General features: G+C 40.5%; 1 protein-coding gene across 6 annotated transcripts in view; it reads right to left on the bottom strand.

Moving 5' to 3' along the window:
- LIN7A (lin-7 homolog A, crumbs cell polarity complex component) overlaps positions 1 to 24,144 on the bottom strand; it is a 250,907-nt gene that overhangs the window by 122,119 nt on the left and 104,644 nt on the right. For 4 of the 6 annotated variants that reach the window (XM_036867021.1, XM_036867023.1, XM_036867024.1 and 1 more), the window contains one exon: positions 18,485 to 18,575. The exons of the other annotated variants lie outside the window; for them this stretch is intronic. In XM_036867021.1, coding sequence (XP_036722916.1) covers positions 18,485 to 18,575 — 91 coding nt within the window. The remainder of the gene's footprint in view (positions 1 to 18,484; positions 18,576 to 24,144) is intronic. 6 annotated transcript variants of the gene reach the window in all.

Consider the following 24,144-nt stretch of genomic DNA (forward strand, 5'->3'; position numbering starts at 1 on the left):
CGGGAGGAAGAGGAAGGGAAGAGTTCTCCCCACAAAGAGAACAACATTGCCAAGATCCTGACTTTGTTTATTCAACAAATATTTATTAAACACCTGCAATGTGCCAGGCTGTGTTCTAGGTATTTGGGACATAAGTAGTAAAGGGGAAAGGCTATACATAAATAATTTTTGGCATATGGTCAGTTAATAAAATTAAGAACATATTAAGATATATTTAAAATATTGGAAAATGGGAAGCCACTAAAGAGTTTAATGCAAAGAATGACATGATCAGATTAATATCTCAGAAAATCAAAACCAAACATAAGCCTTACCCCCAGTTCCTGGCTGTCTTGATACTTAACCAAGAAGAGCTTCCTTTCAGGTTCCACAGTCATTTCTAATATAAGCCCTTAGTATCAGATAAAGTGAAAATGGTGCTAATTATTTTCCTGTATGTGAATACAAAACAAAAGAAGTCTTATAAATAGAAGTTTTCAAGTTTTTCAAAACTTTAATATAATGTAATGTCATTTTATTAAAAAAAAATCTTAGCATTCTTTTCTCATATTTTTCAGGAATCTTTTTCAAATTTACTTATTTTTTCAGTGTCATGTTCTTTCCTTATAGTTTCTATTTTTAAAGTGCATTTTAAAATCATTATAAATATGCTTATAGTCGCTTTCTGATTTCTTCTATATCGAGTTCTTTTAGTTTTTCAGACATATCTTCCTTCTTCTCTCTGAATTTCTGTTCCTTCTGCCCAAAACACAGGGCTCACTAACCCCCTGGTTTGTTGTCAGCACTGACAACACTCACTTGAATGTTCTATCTCCTTCTCATTCATTTCTAATGTTTATTTGTGAGCTCACCTTTGGCAGGGATTGTTTGTTCTATGAGAAACCAGTGATGTAGCTGGATGCTTCTTAAGAGTGCTTTCATTTTACTTCCTCTAGCCTGTCCTAGGCTAGGACTTTTTATGTAAGTTTCTTGTGAGAAAGTTTCCTGAACCAGCTCAGTGGTATATATTCAGACTCCAAGCTAAGCAATGCAGTTTAGGGTATGAGTATAATGAAGATCTAACACGTCACCCTCAGTTCCTGCTTTGCCCCCAGCCATGGGGCTTATTTCTCAGTCTGGGACCACTTGGCATCTCCTTCATCTCCCTCCGTCCGCTTGTACCAAGATGTCAGCGCGATACCACTGCCATTCCAGCCTTCACTTCCCCTTTCATCCCTGGCACCTGGAGATTATGCTGTCTCACTTGCAATCTAAGCTGTAGAGAGTTTAATTGTTAGATTTTATGTGGCACCTCTTGATGTTTGTAATGGGAGAGGTTCTGTGTTAGCTCAGTCTGCCATATTACAGATTCACTCAAATTAGTCTCCAAATTGGATTTTAATTTGAAATATGAGCAACAACATAAAGACAGTCTGCCTAACCAAACAGTTGCTCAGATGTGCAAATAAATACCAAAAATGAACCAGGCTGCAAAAATGCTTTCAAAGTCTGTCTTCCCAACTGGGAACACAATTTCTTACTCAATTAGGTTACTGTGAATTTTAGCTCACATAGGATAGGTTAACTTTGCAAAACTGTAATAGTATAGGAAACTTGAAGAGTATAGAAACCTATCCAAGCAGAGAGGGGAGGTGAGCCAGGCTCACACCCAGCACAGGCTCACTCATCTGTGGCAGAGCATGGGCAGAAGAGACACTGGGTGCCATACAAATGGGTAAGAAGAATTCAGCTGAAGTGTTTAACTGATTGATGAAAGTCCAAATGTGAGCTAGCATGACAATATAAAACCTCTGGGAGTGGCAAATACAGGCGATTTTTACAAGCTTTTACTGGGAGCTCGTGAGAAAGAATGGATCAGAGTTAAGAGTAAAGGTAAAAACTTGTTACAACAGGGAGACAGATAAAAGAAAAAACCCTGTATGCCAAGGTGGAGGGAGAGGGAAGCAGGAAACAGTGTTAATCCCAGGATCCAATACCAATACTATTAGAGGCCCCCTACCACTGAGGAAGGGGCAGGGAGCTCTCCCACCAAGACCCTCCAAGGATGAAGGCAGAGTTTAGTCTGGTAGACCAGGAAGAGGCAGGATCATTGAGAAAGCCCCATCCTTGAGACTCAGGCACAGGGTCTTCCTGAGACCAAGGCTGGGCCAAGACAACAGAGAAGCTCCTTTTTCCCCACCACCAGGCTAGTAAGTACCAAGAAAGGAGCGACAGTAGTCTACCCCTGAGGGAATGTAAGAGCAAAAAGCAAGAATCAGCTGGGACACGGGTGTACAAGGAAGACTGCAAGCTGAGGGTCAAGCAACTCAAATGGTTCAACTGAATGCATATATAAAAGCCATTCTCTCTTTTCTATTTCTTTAATGCTCTAAAAGCAGAGGTTGGCAGGCATTTTCTGTAAAGAGTCTGAGAGTAAATAGCTGAAGCTTTACAGACCAAATGGTCTCTGTCTCTGAAATTACTCACCTCTGCCACTGTAGCCTGAGAGCAGCCATAGACAACATGTAAATTAATGAGCATGGCTATGTTCCAATGAAACTTCACTTATAAACATGGAAATTTGAATTTAATACAATTTTCATTGTATTAAAATATTTCATTGTCACAAAATATTTCTCTTTTTGAGTTTTCCAACCATTTAAAATAATGAAAAAAACATGCTTAGCTCTCAGGCTGGATTTGGTTTGGGGGTTATAACTTGTGAGCCCTGGTTTAAAGCACAATTAGTAGCAATGAATTATGCATTTATAGCATAGATATAACAGTAGCACAAAAGACAAGAGGCAGCAGTTGGAAGTATATTATTTTAAGGGAGGCTGTGATAAGTTAAAGATACACACTGTCGACCCAAGCCAACACCCCCCCCCCACAATACAAACATTAAAAGAAAGACTTATAGCAAAATAAGCAAAGGCCTACATCAATATTAGATCAGTAAAGTATTGTTTGAATGTAAGGCAATTGATTAGATACAGCTCCTTTACATTTGGAAAATGCATAATTTACAAATAGAAAATTTCATCTCGAAAAATATCCAGGAGAAACTGCTAAGAAAAAAATAATTAAATGTATTTAAATAATTCAATGTATTTGAAAATAATGGAGAACAATCCAAGAGAAGAGGCTCTGAAAACTTGTTCGTACATGTAAGACAAAGATTTCAAAACTCACACAGGGAAAAAAATGAAGCTAAGCAGGAAATTAGGTGTACCTTAATGTGTATCTGTGTACAACTTATCTTGCCTATAGCTAATTTGTTCAACTACTTAGGATAGAGGATTGCTGAGGCTAAGATCATGTGATGATTGCTATACTGTCTTAGCTTAAATTGCTATAACAAAGTACCATAACCTAAGTGGCTTCAAAAACAGACTTTTATTTCTCACAGTTCTGGAGACTGGAAAGTTCAAGATCAAGGTGCCAGCAGATTCAGTTTCTGGTGAAAGTCCCTTCCCAGCTTGCAGCCACTGCCTTCTGGATGTATACTCATATGGTGAAGAGAGCGCTCTAGCCTCTTCTTATAAGGACACTAATCTCATCATGACCCCCACCCTCATGACCTCATCTAACCCTAATTACTGCCTAAAGCCTCCACCTCCAAATCACATTGGGGGTTAGGACTTCAACATATGAATGGGGAAGGGAGAGACAAAAACATTCAGTCCATAGCATACACAATCTTAATACTTTGCTATTCAAAGTTATCATTTGGAAGCCAAACTGTCAATACTTGGAAAATGTGTGTCATCAGAAGAAATGAGTGTCTACATGATCCAGAATACCTTATTTATCCAGAGGCGTGTATCTGTCAAACTCAACTAACTAAAACAGGTCTGAGAAGCTGGAGTGATGCAGAATTTCCCTTTGAGCCATCCACATAAATATCTCATCATTCCTTTAGTAATATGCATTGTTGTCCTGCCTTACTTGTTTTATCTTCCACTATTCTTTTACAAAAGCTCCATTTTCTAGAGAACATATACTATACCAGAGAAGGAAAGGAAATGAATCCTATATTTTTCAGGTTAAAAATGGTTAAAAATTAACCATTAATTAATTTTCAGTTATCTGTAAGGTTTTGAGGCAGGAGATAGATGGGCTCCAGGCTAGACATTTACAACTGGCCTGTTCACACTTCCTGGGGTGAGAAGAAGATGTGCTCCAGGCCGGACTTTCATTACCAGCCCCCTGTTTACACTGCCTGAGGCAAGAGATAAACGGGCTCCGGACTACATCTTTATGACCGGACTCCTCTCTGTATTTCAAGATCTGCACTTCGATATAAGAAACAACAACAGGAATAGGGTAGATAACTGGACATTGGACACTTTTATGGCAGGGACAGAGAGGGACTAAATGCTGTTAAAAGAGCAGGAGGTCATACATTTCCCATCCTTAGGGCAAGTGTAACATTGCACATGCACAGAAAGGCTCCTTGGGGGTCATAAAAGAGGGGGCACCACCCCATAATTTGTGATGCTAAGGCCATCCCATAGGCCTCTGGGCTGTGATCCATCTTGGAAAAAAGTCGTGCACACATGTTGGGGAAAGTCCTAGGGCAGGTGTGGAAAAAGAAACCAGATAATTGGCCAAAGGTAAACAAAGAACTGACCTAGATAAATGACTTAACCACCTCTTTACTGCACTCCTTCTCATTAGGGAGGACACCCACACCTTTCTCTCCGGGTGTGCATCTCTGCCTTGCTTCTATCTTAACTAAACAAACCGTTTCTCTGTGTGCTCTCCCACTTGTTGTTGTGCTATGTCTCCAATAATAAACTTCGTATGTGTTTTTACAGTTTTTGCCTCCGTGAGAAATGTATTTTTCACTAGGGGCAAGAGCCAGGGGGGTCTGGTGGCTAGGATTCCTGGTTTTCATCCAGGCTACCTGGGTTCAATTCCTGGGCAGGGAATTAACATCTTGCTTCATGCCACCACTCACTGCTGCCTCTCCAAGATCAGTTTACTTAGATGGATCATCTCTCCCACATTTAATGCTAGGCAAATACAGCATGGCTTGGGCCACTGAAACACATGTTAAAACCTCAAGGCATATATTTTAAAGATCATGGGTAAGCAGAGTGTGTTTATGCCCTTCAGGCCATTTAGAGCCAATCTTGAAGCAAAAAAAGAAGTCACAATTTTCTCTTCATGCCTGAAACTCAGGTTGTGCTTCACTTGTCTCACTTAACAGCAAAGACTGTACAGAAAGGGACTTGGGGCCCTATTATCACTTCTTCAACTCCCTCTGTGAGCCTGTCAAAATTCCAAGTATATGAAGAAGCTTTATCTGCGCATGACAGATCACTGAAAGATAATCTAAATGTCACAGTCATAATCTCTTGGTTCACTGGCACAGCATGGAAAGAAGGAACAGAATCTTGCTAGACTTTCTTATAATTCCATATTTGGGTATTTGGATCTTTTGTACCAAGAAAGTAATAAACATGATTAATAATAAGCACAACCATTTATTAAACACCTGCTATTTTCAAATAATTGTGCTAGACTTTTAAAATACATCACTTAAATTAGTCTTTACCAGCATTAGGATATACCCCTTTTATAAACATTGAATAAAATTCTTTCCTTTTTGTCTGAACAACATACTGTCCTGGGGATGCCTCCTACCTGTCTGTCTGCTCTTTGAAGCCTTTGCAAGCACCTCCGTGTCTGCCATCCCTTACAGACCCTGTTACAGACCTATGCACTTGCTCTCCACAGTGTAGCATAGTGATTAAACTCAAGGTCTCAATATAAACCAGACTGAGTTCCAATCCCTTTATTTAGCTTCTTTCTGCCTCAATTCCCACATCTTCAAAATACTAATAGCATGTGCCTCAGAGGTTTGTTTTCAGGACTAATTGAAATGAAATATGAAAAACTCTAAGCACAATGCCTGGCATGTACTATATGCTCAATACGTGTGAGCTGTTACTATAATACTCAAACTATGTTATCATAAATTATCTGTTTCATGTCTGTCTTCCCTGGACTGCACGCTCTACCCCTAGCCTTTGACTCGGTACCTGGCACATGGTAGATTCTCATTCTCTTTTCCTTGCGAGGCTAAGGAAGAACCAAAGGAATGTATCACCACATAAAGTGGGTGTCATTATTCCTATATTAAGAATGAAAGAAATAGAATGTGGAGAGAGTAAGCAGTATTCTAAGCTTCCATAGATAGTAAGTGGCAGAACTGCAATTCAAATCCATATCTGTCTAAATCCAAAGCTTGTGCACTTTTCATTTACTGCACTGGGAAAAACACATGCCCTGAGGAGAAGGGGTGGGGAAAAATCAGTCAGTGTTGAGCACTTACTATGGTCTTGGCAGTGTTCTAAGCACTTGCATATGTTTTCTTAGTTAATTTTTACAGTAATCTTAAGAGATAGAAACTATTATTATTTTCAATTTTATAGATGAAAAGTAAAGGACAGAGAGAAGATATTAACAGGCCAAGGTTACAGAGCTAAGGAAGAGGCAGGCATAGATAGGATTTGAACCCAGACGTCTGGATCCAGCGCTCACACCCCTGACTGGCATGTTTATGCCTCTCTCAGCATCATGTGATGCTTCACAATTAAACAGCACTAAACAAGAGTCAAAAAGTCACTCTTGGGCTTCCCTGGTGGTGCAGTGGTTGAGAATCTGCCTGCCAATGCAGTGGACACGGGTTCGAGCCCTGGTCTGGGAAGATCCCACATGCCGCGGAGCAATTAGGCCCGTGAGCCACAACTACTGAGCCTGCGCGTCTGGAGCCTGTGCTCCGCAACAAGAGAGGCCACGATAGTGAGAGGCCCGCGCACCGCGATGTAGAGTGGCCCCCACTCGCCGCAACTAGAGAAAGCCCTCACACAGAAACGAAGACCCAACACAGCCAAAAATAAATAAATTAATTAATTAATTAAATTAAAAAAAAAAAAAGAGAGAATGTAGGATGAGAGATACTGTTGGAACCATCTTAAAAAAAAAAAAAAGTCACTCTTGGTTATATTTTCCCCAGTCAGCTGTTTAGTACACTTTTTATATCTGCATATAAATAAAATAAAATAAAAACCCTGAACATCTACATAAACTCTAGTCCCTGTCCTTAACAATTACCCAATCATAAAGTCCATCTGTAACAACTTTTCCAATTTGTCATTCAAGTTTTGCCTATACTTTTCCAGTAATCTGGTAATAGAATGTTCACAAATTCCCGGAAGGCACCCATTCTAATTTTGAGCAGAATAAATGTGGGGAATTTTTTCTTGAATAAAAAGAATCTGTCATCTTGTATCCTTTGCTAACTCACCTAGTTTTACCCCCTGAAGCTATGCAGTATTTGAAGAAAAAAACACGAATTTATTCAGCACACATTTGAGCACTTGTCTTTCAGGCACTGTGATAGGCAATGGGTACATAAAGATGAATATAAATAACTTAAGTTGTTACGGTGACGGCAGTGTAAAAGAAAAAATTCTATATTGTGTGGTAAGTGCTCTAGTACAATTATGAAAATAAATGTTATAGAAGCATCAAGAAAGAAGGGATTTAGGAAAAGAGTGAGCTGGCAAATTAGGTATTTATACAGGAAATTTTTGCTTTGACCCCCAGGCATCTCCAAATGCTTCCTGCTTCTACAGCATACCAAAATAAACACGGTCTCTGCCTCTTAGTATAGCTTGAAGGCAACAAACATTATCTGTCATTGCCTCCTGGCAGTAGGGTGGGAGTACAGTTGACTCTCCATATCCGGGGGTTCCGCATCCACAGATTCAACTAATTGCAGAATCTGCGGATGCAGAACCAATGGCCAACTGTACCACACCTTTTTATGTAAGGGACTTGAGCTTCCTCTGATTTTGTTATCAGCAGGGAGTCCTGGAACCAATATCCGGCGGATATCAAAGGATGTCTTCCTTGACTTTGAGGACTCAGGGAAGAAATAATTATCACTGTTGAGTGGTGCCCATGTGTCAGGCCTGTTCTAAGTATTTTGCACGTATTAACTCGTTTAAGGTTCGTTGACCTTATGAAGTCACTGCTATTTTTATCATTTCCCATTTCACAGACAAGAAAACTGAGATTCAAAACAGTCTAGTAACACTGGAAGTTACAGAGCTAGTAAATAGAAAAGCTAGGATTCAAACTCAGACAGGCTGGCTCTGGGGTGCATGTTTTAAGTGCCATACTAAACCATCCTTGTCTCGACCCAGGACTGAATCATGATGGCTTGACTGAGGTACAGGGCCTGCCTGAGGTTTTAGAGGTGGTTGAGTGGAGTCCAGTGGGGCAGTATTCACTGGGCAGTAGAACCGAGGGCAATGAATAGACAGCGCTGGCTCCCTTTCCCTGGTGAATGAAAGAAGAATACATCCATTTTCACTAAATTTTATCTCTTTTATTGTAACCTGTCCAAGCTAGTTATAATTTCATTTATTTATTTTTTTAAAAGACTTTGGCAAACAACTTTTATTGAAAAACAACATTACATTCTTGTTACACTTTTAAAAATATCTAAATTTGTGAGCTTACCTGGCTATTAAACTTAAACATTATATATATTTTTGACTTCGAATTGTTGCTATTGTTTCACGGGTTTTTCTCTATTCAGTACGGGAAATCGATTTGGTACCAGTGAATGATAGATATGATCTTTAAACTTTCTTTATAGATTTGTTATATATACATTTTTTTTTTTAAATAAATTTATTTATTTATTTATTTCCAGGGCTTTCTCCAGTTGCGGCGAGCGGGGGCCTCTCTTCATCGCGGTGCGCGGGCCTCTCACCGTCGTGGCCTCTCACTGTCATGGCCTCTCTCGTTGCGGAGCACAAGCTCCAGACGCGCAGGCTCAGTAACTGTGGCTCACGGGCTTAGTTGCTCCGCGGCATGTGGGACCTTCCCAGACCAGGGCTCGAACCCGTGTCCTCTGCATTGGCAGGCAGATTCTCAACCACTGCGCCACCAGGGAAGCCCTATACATATTTTTTTAATTGAAGTATAGTTAATTTACAATGTTTTGTTAGTTTCTGGTGTACAGCAAAGTGATTCAGTTATATCATATTCTTTTCCATATTCTTTTCTATTATAGTTTATTACAATATATTGAATATAGCTCCTTGTGCTATACAGTAGGTCCTTGTTGTTTATTCTATATACAGTAGTTTGTGTCTGCTAATCCCAAACTTCAAGCTAGTTATAATTTTAGAATACTGATTTGGTTGGCCAAATTAGTTGCTATTCTTCTTAGCTCTATGTCACTTATAAAAAATCTTCTATGGCACTCATCCAAAATATTGGTAACAATGTTGAATAGGACAGAGAACCAAATTGCCTTGGAATAGTGTTTTAACCACTAGAAATCCAACAGTGCAATCATCCACTTCACATACCTCACACCTTCCACAGTGCTTCTATGAAAGTTGTGCTGTCATGAGTATATAGTATTGCTATGGCACACACCTGAAATTTGAAAAAAAACTATTCTTGGTGATCCCATGTAGGCTCTGTGGGATCACCACTTTCTTTTTTTTTTTAAACATCTTTATTGAAGTATAATTGCTTTACAATGGTGTGTTAGTTTCTGACCACTTTCTTTTTTAAGTGCCAATATCACATTCTTCTATTAATATGCCTTAGATTTTTCTGCCAGGAGGCAACAACAAGTAGATTGGTCTGTAGTTTCCCCAAACATCTTTAACACCTTTTTGGAAGCCAGGATATTTGTTCATCAGCAATTAGTGCTCTTTGACAACTTTCCTCATAAATCACTTTCAGCATTCTCTCAGCCATATTCCTAAATTCAATACCATTAAATAGACCCAGCTATGATTTGATGGAATTTTTTTCCCCATCTAACTCGGGGGTTTAAATCTTATTGCCATTCTATGATTCCCATTATTCTATTCTTTTTCCTTTTTTGGTGAAAGATGATTCTTTGATAGAAAAAAAAAAAAAACAAACAGAGCTCATACTGAAATATCATTAACTATCACCACAGTAGGCAAGTAAACAAAAATAGCATAACCAGTTGGACTTGGAATAGCTACTGTGTTTCTAGAGGAAATTACCACCAGTTCAAACTAGAAGCCCTTGTTTTCTGTCCAAGTCAGATACTATCTGAGTGTAATTTCAATGTAAGTTTCAATTCAACCCAACTTTTTTCAAGTAGTCTTTGGGTATATTTACTTTTACTTTTAATAGACAAGTCTTCAAATTCAGCTAGCACATCACTTAGTAAAAGTCAGTCACAGAGAAAAAAAAAAAAAAAAACCTCTTTATCATGTAGACCAGAAGTAAAGCATTGATGTAATCTACATGACTTTAAGGTTGTGTTTACATTTGCCAACCCAGAGTGATTTCAAATTAAATCGATTCTAACTTGTTTATCAGGACATAGCTCTATTATTCATCCATTTGTGGTTAAAAGGAAAAAAAAAAGTAAGGCAGTATAGCTTATGTGTGTGTGTTGGTGGAGGGGCAGATTCTGCTAAGCCCTCCTCCTTTTTTGTCTTTTTTTTTTTTACCCTTTTCAGTTGTACTCTGGCATTAACTTGCCTGGTTCAATTAACAAGTTAAGATGGCAGGTGGATACAAGCAATGGAAGTAGGGCTACAAGTATCAACAACAGCACTTCACATCCTTTCTTGGCCCTGGAGAGCATTCCACTTTTAGGTCTGCTACACACACACAAAGCAAAGTGACAAAGTAAGGTAGCCACTGCTTTTACATTATTATAGGTTGGAAGGCTTTTTTTTTAGCATTACGAATGACTCCATGATAGCTAGTCCAACTAAGTCAATTCCATTCATTCATTTATTCAGTTGATCAATCAATCAATATTAAGAGTGTGTTGAGCTCTGTGTAAACAAATCCAGCAGAGTCTCTGACCTGATGAAGACTATATCTCAATAGACAGATGTCAGAACTAAATAAAGAACTCTCTCCAAGAGGTATTGGCTTTGCACCTATAATAGCACCCTTAAAACCCAATATACATATCTTCCCATTTGATACTCCTCTCTAAATGTTCTCTTTTCCCTATTAAATAGCTAAGCCCTAGCTGTGATCCTGAAAAAGCACCACAAAAGCAAAAGCATTATTTTCATAAGTGACCAGAGCACACCAAATACATCTCAGAGCTTGGATGGCTGACAAACCAAACTAGAAGGTATTCACCAGATTTCTGTTTCTTTTCCTGGAAGTTCGATCATTAACTTTTCAATTTCAATTTTAAAACTGTGTATAAAACTCTCATTACACGGAAAATACCTTTTTCAATAAGACTTTTTAGAAATTTGGTTCCTTCTTTTTGTAACTTTTCATTATCAAACAAAAAGAAAAGGTGAATATGACACGATTCTGACTCCTGGAAAATATTTTGTAACTGTAGTGCAAAAAGAAACTCAAATATTGATTTGCAAAAAAAATTAAATAAAAATATGTTTTAAAATGTTTAGTGACGCTTACGGAAAAAATGAGAAAGAAAGCAAATAATGTTTGTAGACTAAAACATATCTGGCTGCTATGTAAAAAGGCTTTAGAACAAGAGCCATAAAATATAGTCAGCCCCTCTCTCTTTCCTCCCCATCACAACCATCAGGGCATACAACTTTAAAACAACATAAAGACTAGCTTAATTTTTACTTTCCTTCTTCCTTAATCTCTTCTCATGCTAAAAAATAAATAAATAAATAATGAAGGGAGAGAGAAGAGGAAAGCCCCTTTGGACTATGAACAAAAGCAATTTTCAGGCAAATACAGATTTCATAAAAACTGGTGAATACTGTTGATTAGAAAAGCTATAGGCTGCCCAAGGCTTGAATTGGGAAATACATAAAGTAATAAGCTCCGCTTGCCTTGAAAAGGGAAAAGGGAAAAGAGAAAATTTTTAATGTATCACAAATTCTATGAAAAGTGTGGCACTCATGGGATTTCCATTTGCATTCAACTTTTGCACTCATGTTTTTTTTCATAAGGTTCAAATCCACAAAATAAAAGCTCTTGGTTTTCTATTAGAATTTTCAAAGGACAAAAGTTTTAATTTTTTTAAAGGGAAAACACATCAAAATTTGTTTAATCAATATTTTAGATTACAACTTATTTTAGAATCCAAGAAATCAAGATCTACATTTACATTTTTGCAATGTATCCAAGTTGAATTTAACTCACAGAAAAGTTCAGTTGCTGTGACACCAGCATTTTATTTTATATAGGTGCCTAAATGCAGATTGTAAACTATTGATCATGTTATAAGCAAAGTCTCAAATATTTAAAATTACACAATTTCCTTTTTTTTAAAATAAATTTATTTTTATTTTTGGCTGTGTTGGGTCTTCATTGCTGCGCGTGGGCTTTCTCTAGTTGCGGTGAGCGGGGGCTACTCTTTTTTGCAGTGTGCGGGCTTCTCATTGCGGTGGCTTCTCTTATGGAGGAGCACGGGCTCTAGGCACGTGGGCTTCAGTAGTTGTGGCTCGTGGGTTTCAGTAGATGTGGCTCATGGGCTCTAGAGTGTAGGCTCAATAGTTGTGGTGCACGGGCTTAGTTGCTCCGTGGCATGTGGGATCTTCCCGGACCAGGGCTTGAACCCGTGTCCCCTGCATTGGCAGGCAGATTGTCAACCACTGTGCCACCAGGGAAGCCCCTAAAATTACACAATTTCAATTACTCGTAGAAATTATTTTAATTATCCATTTTTCTCCAAGAATTGATTTTGTGAGTCTTCTTTATAAGTCATGTAAAGACTTCCTTATAAGTCATGATTTTTTAAAAAGCCATTCTGCTTAAAATCAGGGCAAAAAGATAATCAGAAGTAACATTTTGGAGAATTCCATTGTATTATCTTTTCTGACCTTGAGATGGAAAGTGAAGGAGAGTTGGAGCTACTGGACTGAAGGAAAGTGCCTAAATCCATGCAGTTTTTAATATAGTGAAGTATTCCTATGTTCTTCGTTATAATAGTATTAAGTATCATGGATTGCACCCTGCTTTGTTCCCTTGATTTTAGCTGAAGGTCATTCCTGGTTGTAGAGATTAAAATCTGGGCAAAGGTGTAGGGAAGAATTGCACTGAATATTTTAAATTCTGGAAGAGATGATTCCACACTAATCTCCTTATCAGCATCTTCTCTTTGCCACAAGGGTAAATTACAGTTACTACTTTCTACATCACAGCCTAATATAAAATATTACACTGAAAATGAATATATCTCATATTATGACCACTTGGGTTCAACATGTAGATCTATGCTTAGTGACGTGTAAATTACAATGCTCAAGATATCTTCGGGGCTTCCCTGGTGGCGCAGTGGTTGAGAATCCGCCTGCCAATGCAGGGGACACGGGTTCGAGCCCTGGTCCGGGAAGATCCCACATGCCACGGAGCAACTAAGCCCGTGCGCCACAACTACTGAGCCTACACTCTAGAGCCCACAAGCCACAACTACTGAAACCCACGAGCCACAACTACTGAAGCCCACGTGCCTAGAGCCCGTGCTCCTCCATAAGAGAAGCCACCGCAGTGAGAAGCCCGCACACTGCAAAGAAGAGTAGCCCCCACTCGCCACAACTAGAGAAAAGCCCACATGCAGCAATGAAGACCCAACGCAGCCAAAAATAAATTAATTTTTTAAAAAAGGTATCTTTGAAAATCTAATTATAATATATAGCGTTTTAGTCTAGCAGTAAGAAGCAAAAAGTTGAGATTTTCTTGGTATACTTATAACCAAATATCTACCCCAGATGCATACTTACAGTGTTGTTATTTCTTGGTAATTTTTCTTTTCAATCATTTGCTTGGTTATGGAGGTATTAATGGATGGTAGCCAAGCTTTACATGTGCAACTGCTTTTTCGTGTATTCTTCCCTCTATCCATAATGCTTTTCCTAAGGATCTTATTAATACACCAGAGCTCAGATTAAATTTTACTTTCTCAGTGAGCCTTCTTTGACCAACACCATCTAAATAGGTCCTTCCCCATTATTCTCTATCCTCCTGTCATGTTTATTGTTTTCAGAGCACTTCATATTTTCAACTAATCTAAAATCCTAATTATAACTTAAATCATCTGGCCCCTGGCCACCAATTCACAAATCCCATTTTTTGCCACTCTTCCCTGTGCTCACATTTTCACACTGACTTTCTTGATGCTCCCAGGATGCACACGTGAGGTCCTTCTCCAGAGCACATTCTTCCAGATATCTGCAAAGTTTGCTTCCTCACTTTCATCGGGTCTCTTCTCCAATGTCACCAACTCGGAGGAAAGGGTCTTCCTTGACTATCAAGTTTCAAACAGTAGCCCATCACTCTCTTTGATTCAGTCTTACTTTTTCTCACTAGCACTTATAGTTGTATACCTATGTGTTCAGTGTGTGGTTCTCTCATTAGTATGCAAACTCCATTAGGCTTTATCTACTTTGTTCATTAGGACCACCATATTGTTTAAAACAGTGCTTGCCATAAGGCTGACACTCAATAATTTGTTGAATGAATGAATGAATTCCTAACTTATTATGTTTTCCCCACTAGACTCTTAAGGACCATAAAAGCAGAAACTTTGTCTCTGGCATTCCTGTAGCATCTCGTATATAGCAGGTGATAAATGAATATATATTGAATGAATGAATGGTTTGAATGAGTCTGTGTGTGTGTGTGTATGTGTGTGTGTGTTTAATTTCTTTCCCTCCTTAAGCTCTAATTACCATGAAGACTATGTGGTAGTCTGTTTAGCTCACCAGTGTATAGCAATCCCACAGTAGGGTCTGACTTGCTGTAGGCACTCAATAAGCAATCCTGAGGACTGGGACCAGCGTGAACAAGAACCTGCTGTGACCACAGCCACCCATAAGCCCCCACAGAGTTAACCTGAGGTCTTAATGGCAGATGGAAAAGAGTTTAGGATATACACAGAGCAGTGAAAACCTGAAGCCACCCTGTTTATCCTTTCAGGGCCCAGCCTGGTTCTGGCAAAGGCTTGCTTCCCAGACAAGACCCAGGAGACTAGCGCAGACTTCTGAGCTTCTTACTTTCACATAATATCTTTTGAATTCTGGGAGGAATCAATCTTAATTTCAAGCCATAGCTTTGATTTGTTTGCTTAAAACCTCTGCCCTGAAGATTCCAGATGAATCTGTTGATAATGCCAAAGGGCATCAAACAAGAAAAATGAGATTTTAGCATAAAATCTCCCACTAACTAGTAGAGTAACCTTGAAAACATCTCTTATCATTGCTTCTTTCATGTTTTTCATTTGAAAAATGAAGATGCTAGAAAAGAACCAGCAGAATACATATGGATTACGTATTTGGGTTTGCTTGATGAGATGCCCTTAGGAGGCTTTATGCAGTGTCGTCTTTCCTTTTCTTCTGTGCTCACCTGCCACAATCCCCCTTGGTTAATAATCACAGATAAGTGAGCTATGGTTGCTGATGGAAATCTGTCAAGTGCATGGGGGAAAAGAAAGTTGAAGAACCACTGGCCTATGTTCTCCCTGCCATTCTTTCCAGGGTCAAAATGTTGTGAATCAGGGCTTCCCTGGTGGCACAGTGGTTGAGAATCTGCCTGCCAATGCAGGGGACACGGGTTCGAGCCCTGGTCTGGGAAGATCCCACATGCCGTGGAGCAACTAGGCCCGTGAGCCACAACTACTGAGCCTGCGCGTCTGGGGCCTGTACTTCGCAACAAGAGAGGCCACGACAGTGAGAGGCCCGCGCACCGCGATGAAGAGTGGCCTCCGCTTGCCACAACTAGAGAAAGCCCTCGCACAGAAACGAAGATCTAACACAGCCAAAAATAAAAATTAATAAATAAATAAAAATTAAAAAAAAAATGTTGTGAATCTATGAGCGTACCCCTGTTCACTATGAAACCCTTATAGTTTAAGGGCGCTTAAGTTGTTAAAATCCTTAGTTCACTTACACTAATTTACATTAATTTTTGTTCTTCTACCATGATCAGGGACTATAGCAGGCACTGAGAATACAAAGATGAATTTAGAAATGGTCTCTTCCCTCAAGGAGTTCCGTTCAATGAGGAGAAAAATGCAACAGAGTTTGAGAAATGCTTTGATGAGGCCAAAGTAGCGGGTGACCTCAGAGCACATCAAAGGACACCTGGAAGAGGTGGGAGAGGAAGTGATCTGCAAAATCTTCCAGTAGGTGACCAGAAACTGAGTCCTAATTTTAATTCCTTGAATTCTAGACTGTTAAAGCTGCACAGTGGCAGAATCATTTAATCCAAACTCCTTATGTGCCATAGAGGAAAACTGATGCCCAAAGAGGCTAACCAACTACTCCAAAGTGAGTATCAGAGTTACAGCTAGGAGCCAGATAAGTATTATTGGGCTCTCTCTTTGAAGAGATTTTTATTTTTTGTAGGAAAATTTTTATCAGTTTATTTCATCAATTTATGATGTAATTAATCAGTTAATTATATTTTAATAAAGTATAGGGGAAATTATTAATATGTATTGACTTCATGTACAGTAATGATGCCAGTAACCCACCATCTGTAAATTACAGACCGCGCAGTGAGCTGCTGGTGAATATATTCAGATACATTCACTGTCTCACCCACCCTGCCTCTTGAGCTACTTATTCCATGAACCTAATCACAACTGGGAAGGACAGGTACAGTCTGGCTGTGAACAAGAACAAAGAATAGAACTTAGTCTGATTGCACTTCCTCTCCACAACTGATCCAGGCATTTAAAGTAAGACCCCCCAAAGTGAAATGTTTTTAGTAGTAGTAGTATATAAAATTCCTCAGGTATGTACTTTTCTTGGAGTTTGTTTGCTTGTTCGTTTTCTCTCCTAACGTAGTCGTTTAACTTGGGATGTTTAAAGACTATGATTTAGGAATGGGACAATATAAGATCTCATTACATTAAAACAGAAATACTTGGGAAATCCATAATTTCTAATAGCTTGCCATCTGTTTGGTTTTTAGAGGCAATGGATTTTTCCTGCTTAGTGCAGATGATGATCCTGGGGAGAAATCATGGATTATGCAATGGATTTCTTACCTTTTAAACTACTGTTACTAATTTACTAGCTTGCAAACCAACATTTTCCAACATAAAATCAATTATTTTTTTATCTTTCAACTCCTACCCCAAGTAAGGTTGCTATGGGCACCACATAACATCCGCTCTGGCGCCAACAGATTACGTTAAAGTCACCCACAATCTCTCCAAATTAAAAACCTCACTAAGTTTGCCCTGGCTTTTTCACTGTACTCGCAGCAGGATGCTCTTTTGCCTTGCCCCACAGTCCAGTTTAATCCGCTAGAAAGAATATTTTTAGAGGCACATCGGACTAAATCATTTTCATCTGAGCACACCATTTCCAAATGGCCGCCCACGGTCCTAAATCCTGCCGCTGCGGACCAGGACGAGCAGGTGTCCTCCGCTGCAGAGTCGTGAGACTCAGCGCATTCATAACTGGACGTCGGAAGCCAGAAAGGAAACTCGAACACGCAAAGGACAGGTATAACCCCGCACGGATGCACCGGAGAGGCCGAGATCGCAGCGGAAGTTTCCATCCTTAGGCTTGGGGAGGGCCTGGGAAGGAAGCAAACATTGCTTCCCCAGTCAAGTCAGAGAGCAGGACGCACAGGGTCGGAGGTCAGAAGTTGAATTTCAACCCAGCCTGCGCTGCGTCCCAGCGCCTTCCGCAGTCGGGGCACCGCGGTGGCACAGGGCTGGGAGAGGACGAGGCTGGCTGGGGCAGGAGAAACTGTGAGTTGCCACTGCCGGAGAGCCGCCGGCGACGAGGGCAGACGCGACCCCTGGCGCCTTCAGAGCGCGAAGCCCGGGAGAGCAGGGCACGGCTGCCGCGACGCTGCGCCCCGGCCCCGGCAAGGCTGCCCGCGCTCCGCGTTGCCCTTTCGGCCGAGGGCAGCTCCCCGCCGCCGCAGCCCAGCCGCCGTGCGCCCCGGCACAGGTCACACGGGGTACGCCTTGTCCGCCCCCGGGCGGCTGCCCGGGCACCCGCAGCCTGACGGACCCTCGCCCCCCGGCGCGGGGACAAACTTCCTTCCTCCCAGGCCCCCGGCAGCGTAGGCTGGCAAGCGGCTCACTCGCCAGGCTTCCGCGGTCTCCGGCTGCAGGCGCCCTCGCCCGGCACGGCAAGCTTCCTCCCTGCCCCTCACCAACCCCGACACCCGGGCGGGCGCCGAGCGATCCCCGCGCCTCCGCTCCAACAAAGCCGGCGGCCCGGAGGCGATCCGGCGAGGGGCTGGGAGTGGCGGCGGGGGCGCCGGAGCCCGGCGAAGGCACCCTTGTGCCGGGCGAGTGAGGCGTGAAGGGGGCAGCGGGGACGTGGCGGGCAGAGAAAAGGGGAAGAAAGTATCCTGCTCTCAGCGCGAAAGCCTTCTTCGCTCGTCCTCGCTGCCCTGCTCCCCCTGCCCGAGCGCGTCTGGCGGTCCCGGTGGGAGTTGGCGGGGGCAGAGGGGGAGGCAGAGGGGACGCAATGGCCTGGCGGGTGAGCTGCTCCCTTACCTCTGTCCAGAGTGAGCGGCTGGACCACCGTCAATGTCGCCATGTCTGCCGTGGCAGCCGAAGTGACGCTCAGCTTCAGCATCAGCAACCGCTTGTAGTGAGAAAAAGAGGAGGAGATTGGGGGCGGGGTGCAGAGGGAAGACGGAAAGGAGGGGGCAAGGAGGGAAGGTGGTGGTTGTGGAGGAGAGGAGGCTTGGGTGGGTTGGCAGCCAGATGGAGACGCAACTGTTCCGCGAGGGGCGGACCTTCAGATGCGACGTGAAGCTGAGCAGGTACCGGAGAGCGAAAGCATCGCCGGCTCTGGCAAGGAAGGCTCTGCCCTAGAACTTTGCTCTTCCACCCCAAGGAGCGCTGGATGCGTGTAGCTAGTGTGTTGCTTTCTTTCAACTTTCCACTCAAACAAAATGGTCAGAGTGTACGTGCGTCTGGGGGAAGGGAGAAGAATGAAAGGGAGGGGATGGAGGGGAGGGAGGCAGAGAGATGATTTTTTTCCGATTAAGAGAATTTGTCAACCCCTTAATCCCATCCCCTAGAAAGAAAATGCTTCTAGTTCAGAAATGTTGGGATTTAATTGTAGTTGCTGTTAATTTCTGTTAAAGTTTATTTTGGAATGTTGACTCATAACAGTACACAAGATAACTGACTTAAAGCCAGAGTTCCATCACTAGGCCCCCGTTAAAGACCTGGGTATATTGCCTAGAAAATAACTTAGCTCACAAGCAAACTTCTTAATAATGGTTTTAAATTAAAAATCACAATGAGAAAACAATTAAAAACACAAAGAGAAGTTTCTATCAGTAAGTTTGAAAAACATGTCCCTAGCACCCTTCCAGGCTGATCCTCAGCGTTGCCACTTGCTGATTAATTAACATATGTGACAGGAATTGAACTAAGCCATGGCCTGACTTGGGGATTCAATACAGTCCCTGCCTTCCAATAGCCTGTAATCTAATGGGAGGTGATGTTCTTAAAAGGGTGACTTTAGAGTCAGTTGATCAAGATTCAGTTACTAGAACCTTCAACTATTAGCTGTGACCCCTTCACCCCAACAGACTGCTTTCACTATCTTGCCACTGAAGGGACTCTCATTTTTTTGATCAAGAAATTAAGAGGCATATAGAAATCTTGTGTAAGCAGAAGGGTGATGACTATGGGTTCAGGATTGGAAATGACAAAGCTGCCTCCATCACCTTCCCTATGACAGAGCAGAATTGTTTTGGCTAGCAATATACTCCTGAAGACAGACACAGTTTTACAGCAAAATATTTGCATATAATCTACATCATTGTCTTCTGATTACAATAGGGATGGTTTCTGAAAACCTTTCCCATCTCATGGTTTACATTTGAAAAAAAAACTAACAAACAAGATTTCACCAGTGATTTGAGAAAGTCATAAATGATTGGCCAAACACCTAACAGACCTTAAAGACATAAGGAAAATCATAGCTCAGCATGCCTAAATTTTCATTTAGTGTGTAGACAGAACACTGATCTTGAAATTCAGGTCTTAGTTATGTGCTTTTCAGAAAGTGTTTAGACAGAACACTGATCTGGAAATTCAAGTCTTAGTTATGTGCGTTTCAGGAATCAAATCTCTCACTGATCCCCAGTTTCTTCATCTGTCAAACAAGGGGACAGATGTAATCTTCAATCTCACTGAGGTTCTGTAAAATGAGGGAACTAATCCTTCCCTGCAATCTCACTGAGTTTTGTGAGGGTCTGATGAGATCATGCACATGTATGTGCTTTGAAAACAGTGAAGTATATACAAATATATTCATACAACAAACATACATCCCACCTGAACTGTGTGGCAACACTCTGCTAGGCGCTAGCCATGCAAAGATTAATGAGACGTGGCCATTTTTCTAGACAGTGCTCAGTACAAGTTGGGAGACAAATAATGAGCTGGCTGTGAGAATATGAGCAAGCTCTGAGCAAGAATGAGAGCAGTAAGTGCTCTAAGCACCGCAGAAGGGAAGTGCTGTGGGAGACAGGAAGAAGCAACCGTTCTGGTGGACTATCACTATTCATCTCCCCTAAATCAAACAACAGACAGAAGTTGAACTGTGGACGATAACAACAGAGTATGTTCCAAGGCTTTGCACAAAATATCAAACCTCATTCAATCACTGAGGACAAAAAGAACATACAAATCCCTTGGCCACTAATGTAGTTCTTAACAACATCCTGTATTGTGAATATGTACTTTAGTGGCTTGATTCATAAATCTAAAAGCCATAATTTCAATACAAATCCCAGATTGTGAATTCCATGAAGGTAGGCTTTTTGTCTTTTTGTTTCCGGATGTAGCCTCAGCACCAAACATTTAATAGAATGTTTCTGGACTTATGCTTTGAGCTCCCTAATTGAAAATTTACTCTACCATTCTCCCTCTGTGTTGACTCTGTAGGGTTTTTGTATGGATTGAAAAAGACAGGACGAGAAAGCACAAATCACCATATATTCGTTAGTTATTATTTCTAATAGTGGCAAGTTCAATGCCTTTAGCTTATGTCTGCACAGGTGTAAAAAATAATAATTCATTATCTGTTAGATTGTTTTTTATGAAGGATGAATAACTACTGTCTCTAATAACACTTGTGAATTTCTAATTGAGACATGCAGAAACATAAGAAAATATCCTTAATCTACTGTATTGCTTTGGTAGATATGACCATGCGTAGGTCTCTTGAGTAACTGCCTGGACCACTCCTGTACCAACCACAGTGTTTCATCAAGGTCAATATACTTGATCCATTCACATGTGTATTGCTTTGCTGATTGTGTATTATTCAGGGAATTGTTAAAAACACCTGTGATTATACTTTTAGCTATTTGGTTACACAATCAGTGCAATTTTTCATTAAATGATATATAGTAATTTACCTCTGTGGCACCTTTATTTTCAATGAAATTCATTAATTCAGAAATACTTATTGAACTCTTTATATGCCAGGCTTGGAGCTAGGTTGGTTTCTCTTTATCTTTTCAGCCCAGAGGATTAGATATTATTATCCCATTTTATAGATAAGTAAACTGAGACTCAGAGAGGTTAAGCAACTTGCTTAAAAATAGCAGCACCTGGGGCTTCCCTGGTGGCGCAGTGGTTAAGAATCTGCCTGCCAATGCAGGGGACACGGGTTCGAGCCCTGGTCCGGGAAGATTAACGTTTGCTCTGATTCTGCCATAGGCAATAGCACATGCTGTGGAGCAACTAAGCCCATGCACTACAACTACTGAGCCTGCACTCTAGAGCCCGCGAGCCACAACTACTGAGCCCACGTGCCACAACTACTGAAGCCCGCACACCTAGAGCCCGTGCTCTGCAACAAGAGAAGCCACCACAATGAGAAGCCCACGCACCACAACGAAGAGTAGCCCCTGCTCACTGCAACTAGAGAAAGCCTGCGTGCAGCAACGAAGACCCAATGCAGCCAAAAAATAAATAAAAATTTTTTAAAAAGGTAAATGTCTTTAAAAAAAAAAGAATAGTACCACCTGTATTCAAGAGCCCCTGTGCTTTCCACTGAGAAACACACTTCATCTTGCATTATTCAAGATTTACTGATTTCAGCCTTTTATTTCAGAGTTCCATGTATGAGTGTGTGTGTGTGTATCCTTTCTCTTTTTTGTTATCCTTGAGATATACTCAAAGAGAGAAATGCATGAAGGAAATTTAGGTCAAAGGAGGAAAGAACTATGACACTGGTTCCATTTTATATAAATACAGGTTAATATTAAAATGACTACCTATTCTGAATATAAAGTCTCTTCTTGTTAAAAAATTCATTCAAAGTTACGTTAAGGTCTCTTTCATTTAATTGAATCTTTGTGAATTAAATGACAAAATCAAGAGAAGGTTTGAATAAAGCATTAGCATACCAAGAAAATGTGTTTAGTTAGATTATAAATGGAGTATAATAAGCACAGTTTCATATGAGGAAAACAGCACCTACGAACTGGAATTCTTTCAGCCTTGGGTGTTAGAAATTATTTTTGACTGAGTCACGATATCATGTTATCTTCTTTGATTCTCACAGCTTTGTCAAAATAGCACTAGATTAAGATGAAGTGCCAACCTATACTTTGGAATATAAAGGTTTGTGTTTTTTTTGAATAATCATAGAGAATCTTACTATATTATTCTCTCCTTAGAGCTTTTTTAAACTGAGTGGCAAGTATGTTCACGGTAAAATATCTGAATCTTAGACTTGTTTTAATAACTACTTATCTGTCTGTTCAGTCAATAAATACTGTACTTACTATATCCCGGACGCTGTTCTAGGCACTGGGATATTGCAGTGAACAAGAAAAGGCCCTGTTCTCACTTGGCTTATATTCTATACGGGAGAGAAAGACAATAAACAAACTAAGAAACAAACAAGAAAGAGATCAATTAGTGACTATGTGCTGTGCAGAGAATGAATAATTTGAGGACTGAATTTAGTCTAGAATAATGTCAGGATTACAAAAGACAGAGATAAGGGAAAAGGGCATTCTGAGAAGTGGGAGAGAAAAGCCAGGGATGGGAGAGCAGACATGGTGCGTTTGGGCAAAATAGGCAGTTCAATTTGGAGCATAAGAAAAACAAGCCTAAACAGGGCCATTGAGAGTCAGGTTGTGAAAGATAATGTAATTAACATAAATGTAATGAACCTCTCATGGATAGCTTTGTGCCCATCATACAATGAAATGTACAGACTATCCAGGCTAAGAAAAAAAAATTGTGTTGTAGCATCTACATTAAAAACTACTAACATCAGAATGAAATAAAGAGTTACTAATTCAGTGTTGGATGTTAGAAAATTGAAGATGAAATAAAAATATAAAATGTCGATTTTAATTATTTTTCATTTCTTTCAAAAAATTTTTTTTAATTTATTTATTTTAATTTATTTATTTTTGGCTGTGTTGGGTCTTCGTTGCTGTGCATGGGTTTTCTCTGGTTGCACTGAGCAGGGGTTACTCTTTGTTGCAGTGCACGGGCTTCTCAACGCGGTGGCTTCTCTTGTTGCGGAGCACAGGCTCTAGGCGCACAGGCTTCAGTAGTTGCAGCACGCGGGCTTTTGGGCTCTAGAGCGCGGGCTCAGTCATTGTGGCGCATGGGCTTAGTTGCTCCGTGGCATGTGGGATCTTCCCAGACCAGGGCTCGAACCCGTGTCCCCTACATTGGCAGGCAGATTCTTAACCACCGCGCCACCAGGGAAGTCCTCAAAAGAAATTTTTAAAAACTCTGAAAGAATTCTGAAATCTGAATAATCCTCACTTGTAGGGTCTTATTTGCATTATTTCACATTACCAGTTATCATGCAAATAATAAATATAATAATTAATGTTTGCTCTGATTCTGCCATAGGCAATAGCACATGTAATAAGTGCAAAAAGTCTTTCTGGTAATTGTATATTTCATTTATGCCTATTTAATTCATAGAATATAAAATGATGTTTTTGTTTCATTTTGAAATGAACATTTTTCTATTTTCACAGAAGTTATGATTGATATTTTATAATGAAATTTAAATTCAAAGTTTACAATTTTCCTTTTTTCTTTATGCATCCCCACCTCATAGTTACACCATTGGGAAAGCCTAATAGATGCAAGAGAGGCAAGATAAAATGATTTTTAAAAGTGATACTGGACTCATCTCTTTCTCT

Source organism: Balaenoptera musculus, chromosome 10 (genome assembly GCF_009873245.2).
Source record: "Balaenoptera musculus isolate JJ_BM4_2016_0621 chromosome 10, mBalMus1.pri.v3, whole genome shotgun sequence".
NCBI lineage: Eukaryota > Metazoa > Chordata > Mammalia > Artiodactyla > Balaenopteridae > Balaenoptera > Balaenoptera musculus.